The sequence below is a fragment of the Prionailurus viverrinus genome, chromosome C2 (genome assembly GCF_022837055.1).
Source record: "Prionailurus viverrinus isolate Anna chromosome C2, UM_Priviv_1.0, whole genome shotgun sequence".
In the NCBI taxonomy this organism is placed as follows: domain Eukaryota; kingdom Metazoa; phylum Chordata; class Mammalia; order Carnivora; family Felidae; genus Prionailurus; species Prionailurus viverrinus.
The window spans coordinates 30,045,346-30,067,625 of record NC_062569.1 but is presented as its reverse complement, the minus strand read 5'-3'; the positions used below and the strand labels follow the sequence as shown (position 1 = coordinate 30,067,625).

The window sequence follows — 22,280 nt, the reverse complement described above, 5'->3', positions numbered from 1 at the left end:
ACTTACTAGCTGTTTGTCTTTCACTTTTTTTTTTTTTTTTTAGTTGGCCTCTCTAGCATCATCATCTATAAAATCCAGATAGTAATACATACCTATAATTGTTGGGCTAACCCTGGGGTTCTATGGAATCACGCGTGTGGCTACCCAACATAATGCCTGGCACAATACACTGTGAGTACTGCAGCATACATTGGGTGCTCTTGGTGGCAGCCATCATTGTGCTCCAAGTTCTCTAAGAGGGTAGACTAGTGACTTGGAGTTTCCTGCCTGTTCTGGGGTCTGAGGCTGCTGCAGGGCTCTGGAAAGCCTCTCTAGATACCCTTTACTCTGTGGGTGAATGAAGTGGGCAGAGGCGGTCCACTGTCCAATGGCTTTTCTTCCAGCACTGCCTGCTGTTGTGTCCAGGGTTCTTGGACCACAGGTGCATAGGGGAAGCCCACAGACAGAGGACAAGCCCAGACCAGGCCCAGAAAGACATCATCCTGTGGGTCTTTGTCTTAGCCAAAGTTTCCTGGGCATTGAAGGTGGGTTTATGCTTTTCCAGGAGACAGGGTGGGCTTCCAGAGGTTGGCTCATCAGGAGACTACAGGGATTAGGGAGCTGGAAAAATACCTCCAGAATTGGATTCCTTACTGCAGCTGCTTTTGGCATAACTTTCTTATCCTTCTCTTGAAAAGTCTCACCTTCTTTCTCTTCTCTGCAGTAGGAATTCTAGTGGGAAAAGTCTTGGGGGAAAAATAAGGCTGCTGTTCTATTCCAGCCCTGAGAAGGAGGCCAGTGGGGTGCCTCCTGTATATCCACGGGGGGTCCTCTCTTTTGGCCCGCAGTACTTCAGGCCAGACCCAGCCATGCTGAACTTGACAGCGCCCGCAGTTTACCTTGGCTCAAGTCCAGAGAGTTCGGGCCCTGCCCGGGCGGCCCCCTCTCCAGCGCAAAGAGCAGTTTAAATATAAATCAGTCCTCGACACAAACAGCCTCAGCGAGTCTCAGAGCCATCACCGGAACTGAGAGCCCAGGTTTTCGGCAAGTGCAAACAAGCAGAGACCCGCTCTGTAAATCTCCCCGAGTGCGTCGGGAGGGGCGCCGCTGCACCCCTCTCCTCTTGAAACCCCGCTCCCCTTCCAGTTCCCTGGCTCCCGTTGGCCCCTCCAGCACCCTCTCGGTTCTCCTCCTGCCCCCGGAGTCCTGCCAACCTCTTCTCCGGTCCCTTCCAGTCGCCCGCCTATCGGTCCCCGCTGCACCCCCCCGTCCCGCCAGTCCCGCAGGCGCCCCCACCCTCCTATCCTCCCCTGCCCCTCCAGCCACTACCTCCCCTCCCCGGGGCCGCCGCTCCCGGCTCCCCAGCAGGCGGGACCTTCTCCGGGGCGGTCAAGCCTCGCGGGTCCCAGCCAAGCTGCGGGAGCAGAGGCGACCCCGGGCCGGGAGCGAAGTCACGCGCGGCCAGCCGCCGCGTCACACCTGTCTGAGGGGCGGCCGCGGCGGGGGCGGGGGCTCGCAGAGCCTTCAACAGCCGAGGAAAAGAGGGAGGAGGGAGAGCGCGTTTCATCATCGGCGACGGCGGCGGCCACTTATAAAACTTCTGGGCGCGCACTCGCTCGCGCAGTCTCCGCGCTGCGAGCCTCCTGCGGCTGTCGCCGCCGCTCTCACCAGCCACCCACGCGGCCGTCCCGGCCCGAGGCGCCCGGCCCCTGCTCGCCCCGCCGCCCGCCCGGGGCCTGCCGCCGTCCCGCCCCGCGGGGGCCGCCACCATGGGGCTCTGGCCCGAGCCTGGCGCGCGCCAGGACAGCGACGCTTCTTCGCGCCCAGCCGGACGCTGTCCCCGCTCTGTTTTCAGCAACATTAAGGTGAGCGGAGAACCCTCGACCTCCGGGCGCACCTTTGGCGGGCCCGGGCAGGGGTGCTGCGGGAGCCCGGGGCGGGGGAGGGGGGCGCCGAGGCTCCCCGTCAGCCCTCAGTGCCGCGCTCTGCGACGCATCCCTGCGGGCCTGGCGGCGGGCTGGGGGCGCCTGGACTGGCGATCTCTTTCTGGGAGTGTGTGTGCGCGCGTGTGTGCACGGGTGTGTGTGTGTGTGTGTGTGTGTGTGTGTGTGTGCGCGCGCACACACTCACGCCCTCGTCGGGGTTAAGAAACAGGACAATGACAGTACCTATTGGTTCAACTTTGGTCGGATAGTGTCTTCCTCTTTGAAAAAAGAACATCTCGCGGGACACTTTTTCGGTCTCCTGAGGGCAGTTTCTTTCTTCGTGAAGGGGTGAGCTTGGAGGTGCCGGGTGACAGGCTGTGGTTCCTCTGAGATGGAGGGCAGAGCCTAACTCATCCTGGGGTGGGTGGCAGAAGAGATGTTTTTCTCCCCGACGAGCAGCGGTACAGGGGCTCCGCTACCCTACCGCTCTGCCGCACGCAGGGTTCAGAATTCCCCGGGCTGGCAACCAACCCTACGTGCTTCCTGGTCTGGAAACGGCCCCAGGAAAGCAGCAGGCCCTCGCGGTATGTTCAGTAACATCTAAGCAGGTGCCTCTCCCCTAGCAAGTTATGGGGAGTGGCTCTATGGTGAGGACACTTTCTTCCCCAGGAGGTCGGGAATGTTTACCGCTTCCTCACCAGGCCAGGGAGGCCTGGAACAGTTGAAGCCTGAAACAGGATTTTTTTTTTTTTTTTTTTTTAACTGGTTCTACCTGAGCAGAAGTGACCTAGAAGTACACGTCCTGAGAGGACAGAGCTGCTACGGTGAGGACTGTAGAGTCCACATGAGGGCTCCTTGGAGACAGTGGGGGATGGGGTGGTTAGGTATGGTGCAGAGAAGTTGTTTCCAACAATCATACAGTCAGATGGGGCTAGGTAAAGCTTCCAGTGGTGCGATCAAAGGGATGGTCTGGGAGGAGTGTCTCTGTGAACTGATGATGTGAGTGTTGAACAGAAAGGGATCTGGAGGTCACAGTGAATCCCACGAATGTATTTACTCATATTGTTAGCAGAGGAGCTGGGATCCCCACTTCTGCTTCTGCTCTATCCCCACACCACAATAAATAAAGGCTGAGTTGATTCCATGGTTGGATGTAAATAAGACATAGACATTTTGAGATGGTTTCAGATAATCCTCAAATTGCCTCACCTTTGGCTAGACCTGGATGGCCAAAACACTGTGTGGCTTTGGTCCCACCATTCAGAAGAGTCTTGGAGAAGTTTCAGCAGAGCATTGTAGCAAATTTGGTGTTTATAAATTAGGAACTGGGAGGAAAGGGTGGGAGCAACAGTTGGGTGGTCTGAAAAGAAAGAGGCCCAAGAAAGAGCCAGGGTAGGGGCAAACTCTCCCTATTTTCACCAACAAGGGCAAGAGGGATAGATTGTCCCAGAACAGTTTCCTGACAGCAAGGGTAACCCCCCAGTGAGGTTGATTCATTTAGACCCACCCTGAATCCCTAAAATGAGTTTATGGCAGCAGTTTCTTTGAAGATCCATAAAAATGAGATAATTTATCACATGTTGATGATTTAGCCACAAGTGACTGAGGCCTAGACCCAGGCCAGTTGGCCTCCTGAAGGCTCATACCAATTAAGAGTTTTTCTTAACTCTAAAAATCAAATTCTCTTAATTATTACCTCCATTGATCCATAGTAACGCTGAGACCAGAGTTTGGAGAGACTTACACTTAGCCTCACTTAATCAACCTGAAACCAGGTACAATTTGGATATCTCAAGGCAAATCTGGGGCCTGTAATTCCATTAAACTCACTTAAGCCTTTTCTTCCAGGGGGGTGGTAATGGTTGTCTGGGGGGTTGCTATTTGTTGGGAGAGTCCTTCCTCCCAATGAGAGGTTGGTTGAGTGGCCGCCCTGCACTCTCTCACTGGGGTATGGATGGCACATGTCTTGTGACATGTGTGACATGGGGGATAACAGGGGATGCCCAGCCCAAGGACCCATCATTTTTCTGGGTTCCTCATTGCTGGGACAGAGTAAGCAATTGGCTTTATGGCATTCCTGCAAAACCCCACATACCGTATGGTTTAGGGGAAGGGAATGAGGCCAGGGGACTTAGATTCACCTCTAAATCTAACCTCTTACTAAATAGGTGACAAAGGGGAGCATTTCTTACCTTTCCTGGACTGCAGAACCTTTACGTAAAAAAAAAAAAAAAGACAAAAACAAAAAACAGTACTATGAATGATCCCTACCTCATGGGGCTCCTTAAGGATTATGTGGGATGAGGTGTAGGAAAAGGGTTTTGTAAACCATGCAAGGCTCTCCAGGACTGACATCAATAAAATGTCAGTTCTTGCCTCAACAAACAGGACTGCTCGTTTAAATATCATTTAGGATCTGTTGTTTCACCAATTATGCCTCACATGAGGCATACTTAAGAGAAACTATAGTTAGCAGTCATGTCCAAAATAAAGGTAATAGTAGCTAACACTAATGAAGCCATCTGGATGTACCAAGAACTTTGGATATATTTCACCCATATGTAATCCTCAGTACAATTCTATCTAGTGAGTATTATTACTGTCCCCATGAATGATGAGGAAAACTGGGCTTAGTGAGGTGTAGACACATAGCCAAAAAGGGGTGGAGTGTAGAGGAACCAGATATGTGAGATTGCAGGGTCAGAGACCATGCACCCTGCCCTCACCATCACACAGTGCTGCTCAATTCTGGCTTAGCACTTGGGGATACTGTATGTATAGTTGTTCCCAGAGTCAGTACTGTTTTCAGTTCCTGGTGACACTCACATCCCAGCTGTGAGCAAGGGTCACTGTCGTGGCTGCACGATGGATATCCCCAGTCACTAACAGGCTCATTATACCTTTTCATTCTTCATAACTCTCCCCGAAAGAGCTTGGCAACTCTCACTTATGGGGTGAGGTTTTTGTATGCCCTCCTGTAGTAGTAAATATAATTGTGTTTAATCTGGAGACATTCTCAATTGCCTCTGGCTTATAAGATTCTTAAGAAACAGAAGACCTGCTCACTAGTCATTGTCAGAGAGACCAGTTCAACATCCAGAACTCTAAATTAAAAACAGGTTCATTCAGCGATTATGGGGGTGTGGGTGGGGAGGTAGGAGACAGCCTTTGTGGCTAACTCATCCTGGCAGCCTCAAAGAGATCTGTTTCTTCTTAAAATGAAATTTTGGGGGGCAAACCGAGGTTATCTTATAAAAGGAGTAGGTGATTGGTAATTGCTGCCCAAATTTCATGAACTCCCACACCCCAGGTCCCAGTTTAGGGAAATAGTGCGTATCTCATCAGTGAGGGAGAGTCCAGTGGGAATGGAGGGCAGGGGAAGTACAGTGGTGAAGAAAAGGGTAGGCAGATGTCACAGCTTGGCCTGAGTGGCCTGGGGACCTCTGATCTGGGAGGGAAGCCCAAAAATGAGGAAGAAGTGCTTTATTTTGGCTTGTGTCTGTAACTTCCTAAGGCCTTTGACCCCCAACTGTGGGGAGGCATCTTGGGCTTAACCTCTTGGTTTCCAGAGGAAAGTGCTATATCCACCAAACTGATGCTCACAAGTGGGGAAAACACTTTCAAGAGAATCCCTGGAGCTAAAGAATTACTTAACAGACCTCATGGATTAAGAGGTGCCCACTCCTCCCTCAGGCTGGTGGGTGTTTCTCTGATGAATGAGGACAGCATTCATCTATCCCCTGAGAGGGCCTGGTTTGCCCACCCTGCTTTTGTGTGGGGGTCGGGGGAGGGGAGACCAATGGGAACTGGTTGGGTGGGGTCACAGGTCACTGAGAGCCTTTTCCTCCTGTGATCATGCTCAGAGCCCTTCTCCTGGTGATGAACTGTGACCTACACTGCCACAGAACAAAGGGAAGAGTGATTTATGTCTCACACTATGGATAGCTCATCTCTTTCTCATCACTCTCTTTTGTCTGTGACAGTGACTTTTTTTTCCATTCTAGAAGACCCAGATGTGATGTGGGCTGTTGGGTTGGGACCATGGCTTTCCCTCACCTTTTTTTGCCCTGTTTATGGAATGCAGAGGAATGTGCATGGTCCCCAGGGTCTAGACCTCATCCCTCCTTGTTCTTCCTCTTCACATCCCTGCTTGGTCTTATGCTGTATCATGGGTTCAGCCACCCCCAGCCCTTGCTTCACCCCACTTTCTGCCTGTGGAGGCACTGGCCTGTGGAGAGCTCCAGTTGTGTGCCAAAGCCAGAGAGCTAGGTGTGGTGGAGCTGAGAAGCTCGGGATGGTCCCGGGCAATGGACCCGTCAGAGGACCTTGCCTGGGGCTGGGCGAGTCTGGCCCCCATTTTACATCATAAGATCATTGCTGTGTACTTGGGCATTGCACTCTCAGTTTCTGTTGATAAAGGACATGAAGAAATAGCTGTGTGAACTTACACTTGTCTGTACCCCACAGGACTAGCACAGATGGGTTGTCACTGTGGTCCTTGGGGGCTCCTTTTGAGGGACCATGGGAGAAAGCTTAGTTCTTAGTACCAGACATTGCTTGATTTATTTTGAGTTCTTAAAAACCTTTTTATTTTGAAACAATCCCATATTCGTAGGAAACCAGTGCCAAGATGTCCTGCATACCCTTCACCCAGTTTCTTCCAATGGTTCTGTCTTACATACTGCACTATAACACCAAAAGCAGGGAACTGACATTGCTATAATGTGTGTATATAGTTCCATGCAATTTTGTCACACGTATAGATTCATGGAACCACCACCCCACTGCCTCAAGACACAAGAACTATTTCTGTCACCACAAAAATCTCTGTTGTGCTGCTCCTTTGTGGTCATGCCCACCCGCTTCCAACTGACTACCGTCACAACCACTAATCTGTTCTCTATCACTGTAATTTGTCATTTTGAGAATGTTGTATAAATGGAATTGTGCAATATGTAACCTTTTGAGATTGACTTTTTTCATTCAGCTTAATACCCTTGAGATCCGTCCAGGATGTTGCTTGTATTAATAGTTTGTTCCTTTTTATTGCTGAGTTTTATTCCATGGTATGGATGTACGGTGATTTGTCTAACCATTCACCTATTGAGGGACATTTGGGTTGTTTCCAGTTTGGGGCTATTATAAGTAAAGCTGATATGAAGAATCAGGTATAGGTTTTTGGGTCAGACATAAACTTTCATTTCTCTGGAGTAAATACCCAGGAGTGCATTTGCTGGGTAGTATGGTAGTTGCATATTGATTTTTTTTTAAGAAACTGCCAAACTCTTTTCCAAAGTGGCCATACAGTTTTATATGTACACCAACAATGTAGGAGAAATCCAGTTTCTCTACATGTTTGGCAGCATTTGGTGTTGTCATTACTTTTTAAAAAGATTTCTTAATGTTTTTATTTTTGAGAGAGAGAGAGAAACAGAGCGCGAGTGGGGTAGGGGCAGAGACACACACACACACACACACACACACACACACACACACACAGAATCTGAAGCAGGCTTCAGGCTCTGAGCTGTCAGCACAGAGCCCGACACGGGGCTTGAACTCATGAACCACGAGATCATGACCTGAGCTGAAGTCAGGTGCTTAACCGACTGAGCCACCCAGGCGCCCCAAGTGTTGTCATTATTTTTTATTTTAGCTATTCAAATAGGTGTGTAGTTACATCTCAGCATGGTCTTCATTTACATTTCCCTAATGGCTAGTGATGAACATCTTTTCATGTGCTTATTTGCCATGTGCTCTTGTATGTGCTCTTTATTGGAATGTCTGTTCCTATAGTTTGTCCTTTTTCTAATTGGAATTTTTACTATTGTTTTGAGAGTTCTTTATATATATGAAATACAAGTCCTTTGTTGGGCATGTGGTTTGCAAATATTTTCTCCCAGTATGTAGCTTATCTTTTATCTTCTTAATAGGGTCTGTCGCAGAAAACATTGTTTAGATTCTGATGAAATCTAATTTATCAAGTTTTAATTTTCTGGATCCTACTTTTGGTGTAAGTCTAAGAACTCTTCACCAAACCTAGTTCCTGAAAGTTTTCTCTTATGTCTTCTTCTAAAAGTTTTATAACCTTGCATTTAAATCTATGATCCATTGTAAGTTAATTTTTGTATACGTATGAAGTTTAGGTCAAGGTTATTTTATTTGTTTGTTTTTTATTTTTGTTTTTGTTTTGCCTATAGGTATCCAATTGCTCCTGAACCATTTGTTGAGAAGACTGTCCTTACTCTATTGAATCGCCTTTGCTCCTTTGTCAAAAACCAATTGGCCATGCTTGTGTGGATCTGTTCTGGGTTTTCTGTTCTGTTTCATAGATGTATGTGTATATCTCTCTGCCAATACCACACTGTCTTGATCACTGTATCTATACAGCAAGTCTTGATATCAGGATCAGGTAGAAGATTGATTTTCAGTCTGCAGTGGTATGTGTTTATCTTATGGTTACCATACTTTATAACCCATTCAGTTTCCCTTCTACTTTGCCTTTTGGGAAGATTTAAAGACAAATTTGAGGCTTGCTTTTAGTAACTGGATGGGACCTTGTGTATTTCTGTGCTCCAGCTTTTCTTCTGGGCTTAGCTAAATAGTTGTCTTTTCCCTTGAACTTGATTTGTTAATCAAGAAAAGAAGTTTCCTAAACTTTTTCTACTCGCAACCATGGCCTTGCAAGGGGTGGGGGGTGCTCAGCATCTCTCTTTCATACTTGAGAAAATGGAGGCTCATTTAAGAACACCTATCCAGTAAATGGCAAGCAGGAATTCCCTCCCAGGGTTATCGCGCTCCCTAGTTCTCTTCTTCCCATGGCCACAGAATGCCTCTCGGTTCTGGATTCTCTCATTCGTAAACATTTGGGCCTGAGCTCAATGATCTCTGAGGTCCTTGTAAGTTCTCAGATTCTCATCTGTTAAGTTGCTGATGGAGATGAGACTGGGAGCAGGGCCAGTTGGGTCTGAGCTTTGCTGGGAGACCTGCTATGAAGCCTGGCAGAAGTGGAAGGTGCAGGCTAGGTGGTTATCTTTGGTCAATCCCCAGCTCTCTCAGTTTGGAGGACCCTGATTCTCTGGGTGTGTCCTCCTGTTGGGATGGATTACATTTGACCAGGGTGGGGAATGAAACCAAGGCAGGGAGTGTCCTCTGGCTGTTGAAGGACAGGTAGATACTCCAGTGAGCAGCCTTCTTCCAGAGCCTGTCCTCCCAGCCTCTTTGCCCTGTCGAGCAGGATACTCAGGAGGCTCAGAGGAGATGCTGGAGGCTCTTGGCGTGGCTGGTGGGGTGGGGCGGGTGTGGAGAGCAGCACCAGCCTGGGACGGTAAATCCCAGATGAGTTTTGGGACATTCAGTCTGGTCAGGATCGGTGCTGGCTCCCCACAGGCTGCCCCCCTGCCTCCCCAAAAATGGGCAGACTAACTCTTTGTTAGAAATTTAGTGTGCTTGTTCCTCAAATTTAGTTCCTGAGTTCTGTAGGAATCTGGGAGTCCTGGTAACAAGTTTTCTTTTGTTTACTCAAACACTGGTAATATCTACTTATGTTCTGAAGAATGCCCCATCTAACATCCTTGCGAGATGCTGGCCTAGAGCACAGAGGACCTCAGTTAAGACTCAGATGTTATCAGAGAGGGCTGTAGTAAGCTAGTGTTTTTCAAACTGCCTCACCAAGATGCCCTGAATTCTAGGACAGAGTGATCAGGTTTCCACGTACGAGTAGACAAGAGGATGAAGGGGATGAACTGTGATGTGAGCATTACATTTCTGTGATATTTTATGTTTTAATCTTAAAATCAAGTGAATTTTATATTTTCCTCCACAGTATAGGTGTGTGTTTCCAAAGAATATGTTCTATTTCCCCCCAAATATTGGAGTAACATTGATACTCTCAGAAGCTATGCTGTATGTGGCTCATGTCTCCCAGATGTGACTAGCAGGTAGGGCATACCAAGTTTGGGAAACACAACACAGGTAGACCTCAAGTCAGAACTAGTTTATCCGGTTAGTTCACTCAGCCAGCTTGTGAGGCACAGAGGGAAAGGTACCTAGAAAGTTTAAGTGGGACAGACATGGGGTGTGGATATCAGACAGCTCCTGGGCTGAGCCCTGTGGGACACCCCAGGAGAGGAGCCAGCTAGAGAATGCACTGAGGTCCCTGTGGACCTTGGGGGAAAGGGATGGTGGCAGAAGGAAGGGGCTGGGAGGACAGCAGGCTTCCAGAGCCACTCTTGCCCTGCTTATTGGACTGCCAAGGAGTTTGCAGGATGGGATTAAATTGACCACTTTCTCATTCTGTTTTACATCATTCCTGCCTTTTGCCTCAGGCCCTTTTTGATAACTTCCTGCTTTACCTTTGATCCTCAGTGCTTTTGAGGGAGTTGGCAGGAGCTGAGTGTTGGTGCAGGAGCCTGGGACTCACTCACTCAGAAGCCTTTACTGAGCATTCACCATGTGAGGCTCTGTACCAGGTATTACTGTTTTGACATTTGGCTCCCTAAGAGGCTCCCAAGCTTCCCATAAATGATAGTCTATAAATTCCCTGCCTCTCAGTGTGACCAACTGCCTCTTTTTGCCCAGGACGAAGGCAGTTTCTGGAACACAGAGCTTTCAGTTTTAAAACTGGAAAAGTTCTGGGCAAATTGGGACAAGTTGGTCCCCTACAGCCTCCCTTGCTGTGACATCGTACACAAATGGACTTCCACCCTCTGTGGGGCAGTGGAGATGCCGAGGGAGGGTCAGGGATGGTGTCCGGTGATGGAAATAAACCTCAAGGATCTATGGTAGGAAGGGATTGTAGTCTTCCAAAGAAAGGAGGAGCGGGAGCCAGGACACTGGAGGCGGACTCATGGAGCAGCAAGCCCCATGACTCCTTGTCTGTACACCGAGGTCCTGCTATCTTCCTTGCTTATCATGATTTCTACAGCATTTTTTACTTCTCATGTTGTAGAATCCATATAAGTCATGATAAAACTGACATGTAGAAAGATAGTACTTCCTAGCTTATAGAATATTTGGATTTCAGAATTGAAAGTGACAAGAAAGCTCATCTGCTCAAAGAAGCAGGAATCCTTTTGAAGATGTCCTTACCTCTGTTTGCATAGCTCTAGTAATGGGGAACTCACCCCCTCTCAAGGCAGGCCCAGGACTGGAAGCTCCACAGTCTTTAAGTCTCTCCTGTGTTGAGCCAAAATCTGCCCCTATCCTTCCATGTACATCCCCAGAGGGAAGCTAGCAGAACCCCCTCTTCCTGGCTACTCTCTCGATGTTTCCAGTGGAAAGCAGTCTCCCCTCTCCCGTAAGTCCCTCTAACTGGGAAGCTGCTAGGCAGGGTTAAAATGGAAAGCCAGATGGTCTGGGCTACCTTCCTCTGAAAGGTGAACGAGGCTCTGAAGTTGGACGTTGTTAAGGGGACATGTATGACCCCTGATTCTTGTTGTCCCAGATCACAAAGGTCTTCTTGCTGGTTCTAGTCACTGCTTGGTCAGCTTAGTCAGCACTCAGGAGGAACCCTCGGGCTGTGTGGAGGCTGGTGGGCCTTGAGTTTTCTGGAACCAGCAGAGATCTTCCCATGATGGGGACCCCCACCAAACTGGAGGACATCTCTTAGGAGGAAGTAGACGAGGGGCTCACTGGGGACTTACCTTCTGACTTTATCACCAGAGGGCCCAGCATAGACCCTCAGAGAGGGATCTGGCCTAATGCTAACAGGAACATACCTGTGGAGTGTATTCCAAGGATGCACCCCATACATCTCTCCCATCCCAAGTGGCAGAGCCAAATTATTGTAGAACCAGCCTTGTCTTTTGGACCATCTCCACCCCTGGACCTTGTCACTGACTTGGAAAGTGAGACTACATAGCCTTGTGATTGTCCATTTCATTTCACATTGCCCCTGCCATCAGGAGGCTGTCCTTCTAGACTTGCCTGAGACTCCTTCTTCTTCATAGTCAGCATCCCAGGAAAGCACAGTCCCACTGAGTCAACCTATAAATTTAACATATAAATATGTAAACTTAGTAAGGAGTGGGGACAAACCTATTCTGGATGCCCTAAAATCACAAATTCAGAATTCCCACCCTCAGCAACACATTTTTATTAGCAAAAATTATGATACGATTTTCTGAGCTATCATAACATAGATGGATACATTTTATTAGGGCACATACATATGGGCAATATATGGGGGCATAGGGATATTTAGTTGTGAATGCAAATGTATGTATTTGGGGGAACCCATTATGTGCCAAATTTAGTGAAATAATAAGTGGACAAGGTTAGGTCCTTTCAGAAATGCTATCTTGACTAAAGCCTCCCTCCCATGCTCCAAGGTGCATATTACCCACATTTTATAGGGGAGGAAACTGGCAGGAAGCTCCTGGGAATTGGCATGTTACACAGTGACAAAGCTGGTATCTGGGAACTCTGTCTTATGATTCTCTTCTCTATGACTGCTGCCTGCTTCACACCACAAACCCCAAGCAGCTGAGCCAGACTGTGCTACTTCAGTCCTCCATACCAACAGACACAAGCAGGGCTGCTAATGTCTGTAGTATTTTATTTTCCCAAGCCAAATTTGGCACTGGTAGCCCTGTAATTCTTTGTGCCTCAGCTTTCCTCTCTTAAACCTTTTTTATAGGGGCACCTGAATGGCTCAGTCAGTTAAGCGCCCAACTCTTGGTTTTGGATCAGGTCATGATCTCACGGTTTGTGAGTTTGAGCCCCACATCAGGCTCTGTGCTGACAGCACATGGAGGCTGCTTAGGATTCTGTCTCCCTCTCTCTCTCTGCTCTTCCCCTACTTGCTCTCTCTATCTCTGTCAAAATAAATAAATAAAAATAAATAAAACCTGAACCTTTATTTTAAATAAATTATTTTAATTTATTTTTCTATTTTTTTTTAAGAGAGAAAATGAGACTGGGGGAGAAAGGCAGAGGGAGAAAATCTAAGCAGGCTTCATGCTCAGCATAGAACCTGACACAAGGATTGATCCCACCACCCTGGGATCATGACCCGAGCTGAAATCAAGAGTTGGATGCTTAGCCGACTGAGCCACTCAGGCATCCCCCTCAGCTTTCCTTGTTGCACGTCCCCTCACCCATGTTGATAAGGCTAGACAGATACTCCAGCTGTACAGCACACAAGCACTTAGACCAGGGACTCGGCCTGGGGCGGGGGTGGCCATCAAGTGGCTTAGAAACACTTCCTGGAAGAATAAATGGAAACCCAGTCAGTTGAACAACATTTTATCATGTGACTCAAATGCTCAGAAGCTTATAATGATGAAGTGACTTGTATATCTAGCAACTGGAGAGTCAAATACATCAGGGGACATCCATCTGTAGCATATATACAAATTATTTTTAAAGTTCTATTGAGAATAGTTTAAACTTGGGAGAAGGGTTCATTCTATAATGTTAAGCAGAGGCTGCAGGATAGGCAACCAGATGTAGAGATGATCCACATTTTTAAAAGTCACAAGAAGACTTGAAGAGGGTCTATAGCCAAACAGATAGTTCTCTGTGTGGGAAGCCTACAAATGGTTTTATTTTCCTTCCTTGTGACTTTCTGTATTTTCCATTTTTCTGCAGTAAACAGGTCCTGGACTTGTAATTAGAAAAAACTGCCAACTAAAGAACTCTAGTCTGTGGTGACCCCCACAATCCCCTTTGCAGTGAGACATTCTGCTGTGATATATGAAATGCAATATAAGATGGACAGCATATCCATATAATGGACTTATATCCATTATATCTTATACCTCTGGTCTCCACGTACCTGAGGAGGGACCGAAGATGAAGCCAGGATGGCAGGCAGGGGCAGGGGCTTCTCTAGAAAGACCATTCCTGCAGTTTCCATCACTGTCCCCCCTGCATTATTAATCTGTTACCGCATTTGAGTGCTGTGGCTCCTCAGAGTTGGAGATAAAGTCAGATAACAATACTTTAATTCTAAGAGAGAGGTTAACCTATGGAACATTTTCTTTTTTGGGAAGATTGAGAGGCGTTTGTCTGCTTCCCTCTCTGTTCTTCTAGTGCCCACTCCGAGAGGCTGGCTCAGAGCTTGGGAATCTAACCCTAAAGATGGCCAAACATCTTAGGGAAGTGAGTATATCTGATGGGCTCCATGCCATGAAGGAAGAGAGGGCCTGAGGAGGAGGCAGTGAGGATAGAGGCTGGGACAGGAACTGCTAAGTGCTGCCTGGGGTCTGGTCCTGAGCCTGGACTTTTATACCTGGGAAGGTGTGGGGACATCCCTGGGTGGATTTTCACCCAGTCATTTGGTAAGCCTTGATTCACTATCCACTGTTTGTAAGATAGCACTCTGCTGGTGTATTCAGCAGGAATTTCGGAACTTTGAGGGCAAGAATGGTGTCAGGATGGCTGCCTGAGATGCATTCATTTGTTCGTTCATTCACACAACATGTCATTACTGATCACTTACCATCAACCATTGGAGATACAACAATGAACAAAAAAGAGTGGGCTATGCTCTCATGAGAGATATAAACAGTGGGCAGATGCACAGATAGATGTAGTTACAAAATGTGTCAAATAGGAGGGTACCGAACTGGGTTTTATGAGGGAGAAGGTGGTAGAGACAGAACTGGATTCTGCTTAATACATAGGGGGCCAGGAACTCTAGATTCTAAAAAGTCACCTTCATACTTCTGATATATAATCTCTCCATGGGGAACACAGCTGCAAATCATACAAAGTAACTCTCTTTTAAAGGCTCTGGCTAGTTAGGATAAGATGGATCATAAAGAACTATAGTGAATTATGGCTTCCATCAGCATGATGGGTTCACATAACAGGGGACTTCATACTATGAATACCGAGAGACGCTGCATAAAATAGAACACCACCAAATATTTAAATGCATAGCCAAGCTTGCAAGAAAGTGAAATTTTCAGGTGCAAGAAATGAAGAATGAGTTGAATACCAAAACAATGAGTGTACCAGCTGACCCTGCAGCAGGGATCGAAGGGGAAAGTGTGTGTGGTATGACTGGATCAGTAAAGAAACCCTGAAGAAAGCCCTAATGGAGACTGGGTATTAGTAATCACACAGATAGCAACAATGACATGGGTAGCTGGTCCTCAGACTTATGCCTAAAGCTGGCCCCTTGGTGAGAAGGGAACTTATTAAACTCTGCCCACCACCCTAGGGACAGCAAAGAGGCTGATCTCTAACAGGACCTCTGGGTAAAATAATGCCTCTAAGAAATCAAAACCCCAAGTCTGTACCACATGGAATGGAAAACAGAATTTATACTATCCACATGATATGGGAATCTCTAAGCAAATAAATTAGCATAAGAATTGTTAGGGGGCTGGTGATAACTCTTTGCCATCTGGTAGACGCAAAAGTGAAACCACTCCAGAAGGATGCTTCTATAATGTAGACCAACCGGAATCCCCAAGGGAAGACTGCTTTTGGAAGAGGAGCTTACAACAAAAAGTTACACAAGGAAATGACCCACCATAACAACAGGCAGCAAATATATCAATGGGGGAGATTAGCACCTCAAGATTTTGAGATAATGGAACATTTTGACAGAGACTATAAAAACTATATTAAAATGCTTAAAGAGGTGTAGGAAGAAATAGAAAATACCAAGAAAGAACAAATACTCTGAAAAATGAATGGGCAGTTTTGAGAAACGTGGGAATTCTAGAAATAAAAAAATATAGAAAGTAAAAATTCAGTGAATGGTTAAATAGCAAGTTAGATAATTTCCCAATTTGAAACCCTTAACTTAATCACACCCACACTTAATGATATTAGCAAGTGGAAGATAAGATTGAAGAAGTCACCCTAAATACAGCACAGAGGAATAAAGAAATGGAGACTATGAAGGACAGGGTAAGAGATACGGAAACAGTAAGGACAAAGTGCAATGAAGGTCTGAAATGAACAACAAAGAAGAGAGTAGAATGAATAGGTGACAGACACTATTGAAGAAATGACAGAGAATTTCCAGAATTGAGAACACGTATGGCACCATGATATGAAGAAAGCACCATAAGTTCTGACAGGAATTTACAATTACAGCATGCCTCCGGGAGCCTGGGTGGCTCTGTCCTTGGGTGACCCCCTCTTGATTTCAGCTCAGGTTGTTATCTCACTGTTTGTAGGTTCGAGCACCTCATCCAGCTCTGTGCTGACAGCACAGAGCCTGCTTGGTATTTCTTTCTTTCTCTCTCTCTCTCTCAAAATAAATAAACTTAAAAAAATTTTAATAAAGAAAAGAGCACACCTCTGCTTATTATACTGAAACTGCAGAACAGTAAAAATAATAATTTTAAGAGTTCTATGGTGAAGTTACAGACTACTTATGAGAATCAGCAATTAGACCAACACCAGTCTTCCCAAAATAAATAATAGATACTAGAAAATAATGGAACAATTTTCAAAATGCTAAGAGAAAATTGCCACCAAATTCAAATTTTATAACTAAATAATTCAGGGAGACAAGTTAGAGATTTTTCAAACAAAAGCAGGTAATTTACTAATCACAAGTCCTCACTAAAATAAAGAAGGGTGAAATACATAAAGCAAGAAATGAAACACAAAAGAAAAGGATAGGATGCAAAAAGTGGTAGTAATTATTAATTGGTAGGCAAAAAATAATAATGATTTATGGAGGGAAGAAACATTAGAAGGGAAAATTGGAGTTAAAATCATAAGTCCTTGGCTTGTTTGGGAGGAGAGTGGAAAAATTAATTAACTTAATTTTTAATTAATTAACTTTGTTGTCATGTATGTTAAAATGTATGCAATAATCATTAACAGAAAATGATAAAATGAGGTAGATATAAATCTAGATTTGTCAGAAATTACAACACATGAAAATGGGCCACTCTCACCATTTCAGAGCTAGAGAATCTCAGACTAGATTGAGACAGGAGCAGAGACAGACGGAGGGAGGGTGGGAAGGAGAGAGAGAGAGAGAGAATCCAGTTACATGCTCTTTAAAAGAAAATGTTGAAAATCAAAGGACAAAAGCAGATAAATCAGGAGATATATCAACTAAAGAGAAGATTTATCTACTTTAATAACAAAGAAGAGTTTGTTAAGGCAAAAAGAATGACAGATTGTGAGATGCTTACAATGTCTAAAACTGACTAGAGAACAATATCTAGATTGTATAGGATCTCCTGACAATAAAGAGGCAAGAACTACAATAGAAAAATATGCAAAGGATTTGGGCAGGTGGACTAGAGCACCAGCTGGGCTCCCTCTGCCCTCTGTACTTTTCTCTGAACGTCACTGCCATTATCATCCACTGTAAATGTCTGTCTTCATGGCTAAGTGATGGACAGCAACCAGCATTCCTGTAGCCTTTCATTTTAGTTCCAACTTGAAATAATCCTGGGGAAGGACTCTGGCTGGCTTACCTGCCTCAGGCACCCTCCTTGGGGCAGGGCAAGGTCCTCTGACTGGTGGCTTCTCCTAGAACCCTGTAGTTGAATAAGGGTCCTTCTCTAAAAGAAAGAGGGAGGCAGTGCTGGTCTCAGGAGGAGGGCTCAGGAGACAAGACGATTGAGACTTCCTATGGAAAGGAAGAGAACACGCTCTAGCAGACACTGAAAAGGAGATGTGGTCCTGCTGAGGGAAAAGAGGTAGCCTGAATGAAGGCACTGGTACTGGGGAAAAAGGGAAGGGTCCTGGATGGAACAGGGTTTGTATTAGATTTTTACTCCTGTTGGAACAAATCACCATAAAATGTAGTGGCTTTAAAACAACACCAATTTACTGTCTTAGAGTTGTGGAGAACAGAAGACCTAAAATCAAGATGTTGGTAGGCCCGTGGTCCTTCTGGAGGCTTTTGTGGAGAATCTGTTTCCTTGCCTTTCCTGGCTTCTAGAGACTGCCTAATCCTTTGGCTTATGGCTCCTTCCTCCTCAGAGTCAGCAGGTTAACATCTTGAAATCTCTCTCCCTCTCACCTTTGTTTCTGACTCTGACCCTCCTGCCTCTCTCTCCTAAGGACTCTGTGCTTACACTGGGCCCACCCAGATAATCCAGAATAATCTCCTATTCTAAAACAATTAATCACATCTACCTAAGTCCTTTTTGCCATGTAAGGCAACATGTGTTCACAGGTTCTGAGTATTAGGGTGCTCAGACACTGGGGAGGTCATTGTTTTGTCTATTTCAGGGTTCAATCAAACCAGAGCCAATAGAAGATACACATATATGTATGTATATGTATTTGTATTTCAAGGAATTTGCTTATACAACTGTGGGGGCTGGATAAGCAACTCCAAAATTCATAGGGCAGGCATTCAGGAAAAGATGATCACAGGCATTGGGCCAAAGCTCCTGTTCAGGGGGCATCTATCTTTTTCATTCTGTCTCTTCCTCTTTCTTTCCTTCCCTCCCTCCCTCTCTCTAGCTTTGTTCTCTCACACCTGCTTTTAAGACCCTCTGATTAATTGAATCAGGTCCACCCAGATTATCTAGGATAATCTTCCTTACTTAAAGTCATCTCACTATACATTGTAATGACATCTGCAAATTTCCTCCACAGCAACACCTACTTTAATGGTTGATTGAATAACTGGGGACTGAAGCCAAGCCAGACTGACACATCAAAAACAATGTCACAGGGGCAAAGGGCAGTGACATTCAGGACATGTACATGACAGAATGTGGCAACAGCAGGCAGAGGGCTCCAAGAAATGTGAGAACTCCCGGGCAATAGACAACCCCAAAAGGAGTGCCGCAGGGGCCAGAGGGGCTTTGCCGAGATCACTGAGGGGAGGAAGGCGTACTTTGGGGTGAGTTGCTGCAAGGAGGCCTAGAATGAGGCATTCCATCCATTTCCATCCACTTCCCATAACTGGAGTCTGCTTCCCTTCTCTATGCTGATCAGATCCCAGCATGTCACCAGTGCCTTGATACTCCTTCCTTATGTTGCTTATCAGTATTTGTGCCGTTGAGGTCACAGGCCCCTGGGCTGCAGACATGAGTAGATAGCCGTGTTGGAAAGGTGGGTGAGCTCATGTCTGCTGCTCCTAGGGCTGCAGCTGGTAGGCGTCAAGTATTTGCTTAGCTAATCTTTTCCCATCTAAAGATGCTTATTGATGATTTCATTCATGAGTCTTGAAACCTACAGGTAGCAATCCCAGCCAAAACACACCAGGTGTGGATGATGAAAACACATTCCCTTGCACTTGCCTCCGACAACTCTAGTGAGGTGGCATGGGGGAGTCAAAGGAATGGGAGGTGGACAAAAGTACACAGTCAGGGCTGGTGTGCCGGCCTCTACCAACAGTACAGCCAGAGCCACACCATGTGAGGACACCTCATGTCAGATGGGCAGATGCACAAGGGGAATGCTGAGAAATCATGAGATTTCTCCATTCCCCCCCCCCCTTTTTTTTGGTAGTGGATTTGCATACAGAGGTTGGACCTTGTCTCCAGGAAAGAGGTATCTGGAAGGAAAGATTTAGGTTAAAGCTCAAGAGGACCTACGTGAGTCTCAGGCAGTAGTTCCCTAAGTGTGGTCCCTGTACTAGCAGCATCAACATTACCTGGGAGCTTGTGATAAATGCAGACTCCTGGGCCCTATCCCAGAGCTTCTGAATCTAAAACTGGAGGTGAAGCGCAGCCAGCTGTTTCAACAAGCCCTCTATCTAATTCTCATGCACCCTGAAATTCCAGAACCTCTATTCTGAGGCAAGGCACAGATCAGAGCACTGATTCACATCAGAGGTCACTGGACTGTCTGTGATATCCTTGTCTCCAAGATAGTCACTAAAGTGACGTATGGGAAGTGATCCCAGTAAACTGAAATGATTCCCAGGAAACGTGGGTCTCTAAAGTGGAGCCACAACTGATGGGAGGAACTTGGGGGACCTTCTTGCTACATGTAGCCTGAGGCAAAGCCAAGGGCTGTGCAGCTCAGGCCCTGACACCTGCCTCTGGGCCACGGAGAAGGGAGGATGGGGAGGGTGCAGAGGGCAGTGTGCTCAGCCTGGAGGAGCATGACCAGCCACACGTTGGAATTCAGAGAATCTCCGGAGGTGCCTTGGGCCCACAGACTTGCTGTACCAGGCTGAGTGACGTTGCAATCTCTTTTTTTACCCCCAGGTAGTTTGGAAATGGCAAATGTTCTCAGGGGCTGAGGTCAGGGGTGTTCGAATTAATGATATTTATAGCTTAAAATTAAATCCTGTAGGTAAACAGAGAATTTGAGAAATGTGCTCGCTTTCCCCCTTGCTCCTACTCCTTCCCTCATTTCCTGTGTTTGGACTGGACATGTCACAGTGCACAGAAGACCTTGGCACCCTGACTGAGGCCTCCCCACAGTGATGGAGATCACTGTGGCCCTGTCCCCTTGTCACTCCCTGGGGTCCTGGGCAGTGGTGTGGGAGGGGGTGCCAGAGGGTGTGGGTAGCAGGGAAGGATGTTCTGGTGGCTCTTATCTAAACATGGCTTTCCGGTGGGAAAGAGGCTAGCATGCCTTGCTTGACTTCCTGCCTTGACCTCTAGTATAACAGTTTCCTTTCTTCTCGAATACCAGCCTAGGACCTGAGGAAATTTTCCAAGACAGGCTTTGGACATTTTCTGCAGTGTTGCCTGCCTCTCTCTCTCTCTCTCTCTCTCTCCTCTCTGCCTGAAGACTGGTTCCCACCCAGCTTTTCTACCTTTCCCTATGCAGGCCCACTGGTGTTTCTCCCTCCTTGCCCTCCTGGCTGAGCTGAGGACTGGAACTGGGAGGAAGGCAAACAGAGGGGAGGTGGGGAGAGGGACACCTTGAGAGACACATAGGAAAGTCAAAGAGGCAAGGTCACAGAAGGAGTGGCCCTCTGTCTGCAAGAGTCCAGAAAGAAGCTGAAGCAATGGAGAGAATAGAGCTGGAATAGCTGGCCGGGGATGCCGACAGAAGACCACCTACATCCTGATGCAGACTTCTACCCATCTGGAGGCTAGACGAAAGACTCAACTTGGACCAAATCATGTATGTTGCTAGCAACCAACCTACTTCTGTCAGCCTCCAGATCCTTCACCTTTAAAAGCCAGAGTTCTTCTGTCCCAGAGAGCCTTGTTAAAGGCCTGTGTATCCTCCTGATTCTTTTTTTTTTTTTTTTTTTTTTTTTTGAGAGAGATGGTGGGAGTGAGCAAGGGGCAGAGAGAGAGGGAGAGAGAGAGAATCCCATGAGGGGCAGAGAGAGGGAGAGAGAATCCCACACAGGCTTTGCACAGTCAGCGCAGAGCCTGAAGTGGAGCCTGTGCTCACCCGAAGCAAGGCTCATACTCAGATCCATCAGATAATGACCTGATTCTTCTGCAAATTTAGCAAGTGAAGTTCTGTTAGGAGGTATGCCCCAGGGCTCCATTTCAGGCATCTCACAGATGGTAACTTGCAGCTGTGTAGAGTCTAACAAAACATAGGGTTCTTTGGCCTCAGGGAGAAGGAACAAAAGGTAACGGAGATAATGGGATAAGACATCTTCCCATAGCAGCATTCTTGCAATGTTGACACCCGAAGAATGTCAACATTGCATAAAGCCCAAAGGGGATTTATTTCAAAACCCCACATATAGCTATTGAGTCACCATTTTATTCTGGAGATTGATCCTTATATTCCATGTGGTCCAAAAGAACTTATCATCTCTTCCTGGGTATGAGGTTAAATAGCTGTCAGAAGTAAGGTTCACTATCTGTAGAGGCACCTGCTGGCCAGCCAGCCTGAAACCCAGGGATGGCTCCCTGGATGTCCGCTTGGGTCTGCCCCAGCCCCATAGTCTACATGTGCCTCTCACCACTCACCATGTTCCCACTGTCTTTTGAGTTCCCTCTTTCCATTTCCTTGGTCTTCAGATCCTCACTCACTACCTCCCATTTTCCCTTAGTCATCAAGTCATTGCCTTCCCTGGAGCTTTTCTCCTGCTGATGTCCCCTGGTCCACTGCCTCTACTGACTGGAGGCTTCCTCTACCTGTTCCAAAACCTTGCATTGGCCTACCTGCCTCCAGTTGTCCTATTCTCTCCTCTATCCCTCATCCTGTTACAGTTTAACCTTTCTAAAAATGTTTGACGTGCATTATGTCTTCCCAGAAGTCTTCAGTGATGGCCAAAGAGAGATAAAATTCTGTGGCTTTCCTTGGGCACCAATCCTCTTTCCTGACTGGGTTTTCCCCTCTCACCTAGCCAGAACTTTCTCATACTAACCAGATCATTCCCTGACCCCAATCCTGTCGTGCTTGTGTTTTTCCATTCCTCATCTTGCCTCCTGGGCTAGGATGACCCCTTTGTTCCCCTCCACTTTCTGACATTCTCCTCATCCTCAAAAACCCAGCTCTGACCTCATTTTCTCCAGGGACCTCTCCCTCACCTTCTCATATTCTGAGTGCCTCTGG

At 46.7% G+C, this 22,280-nt stretch overlaps 1 protein-coding gene across 1 annotated transcript in view; it reads left to right on the top strand.

Moving 5' to 3' along the window:
* The first annotated feature begins 997 nt into the window (after positions 1-997).
* SLCO2A1 (solute carrier organic anion transporter family member 2A1) overlaps positions 998-22,280 on the top strand; it is an 83,041-nt gene continuing 61,758 nt past the window's right edge. Inside the window, exon 1 of the mRNA XM_047874903.1 lies at positions 998-1,844. Within this exon, the coding sequence (XP_047730859.1) occupies positions 1,749-1,844 (96 nt within the window). The 5' untranslated portion in view covers positions 998-1,748. The remainder of the gene's footprint in view (positions 1,845-22,280) is intronic.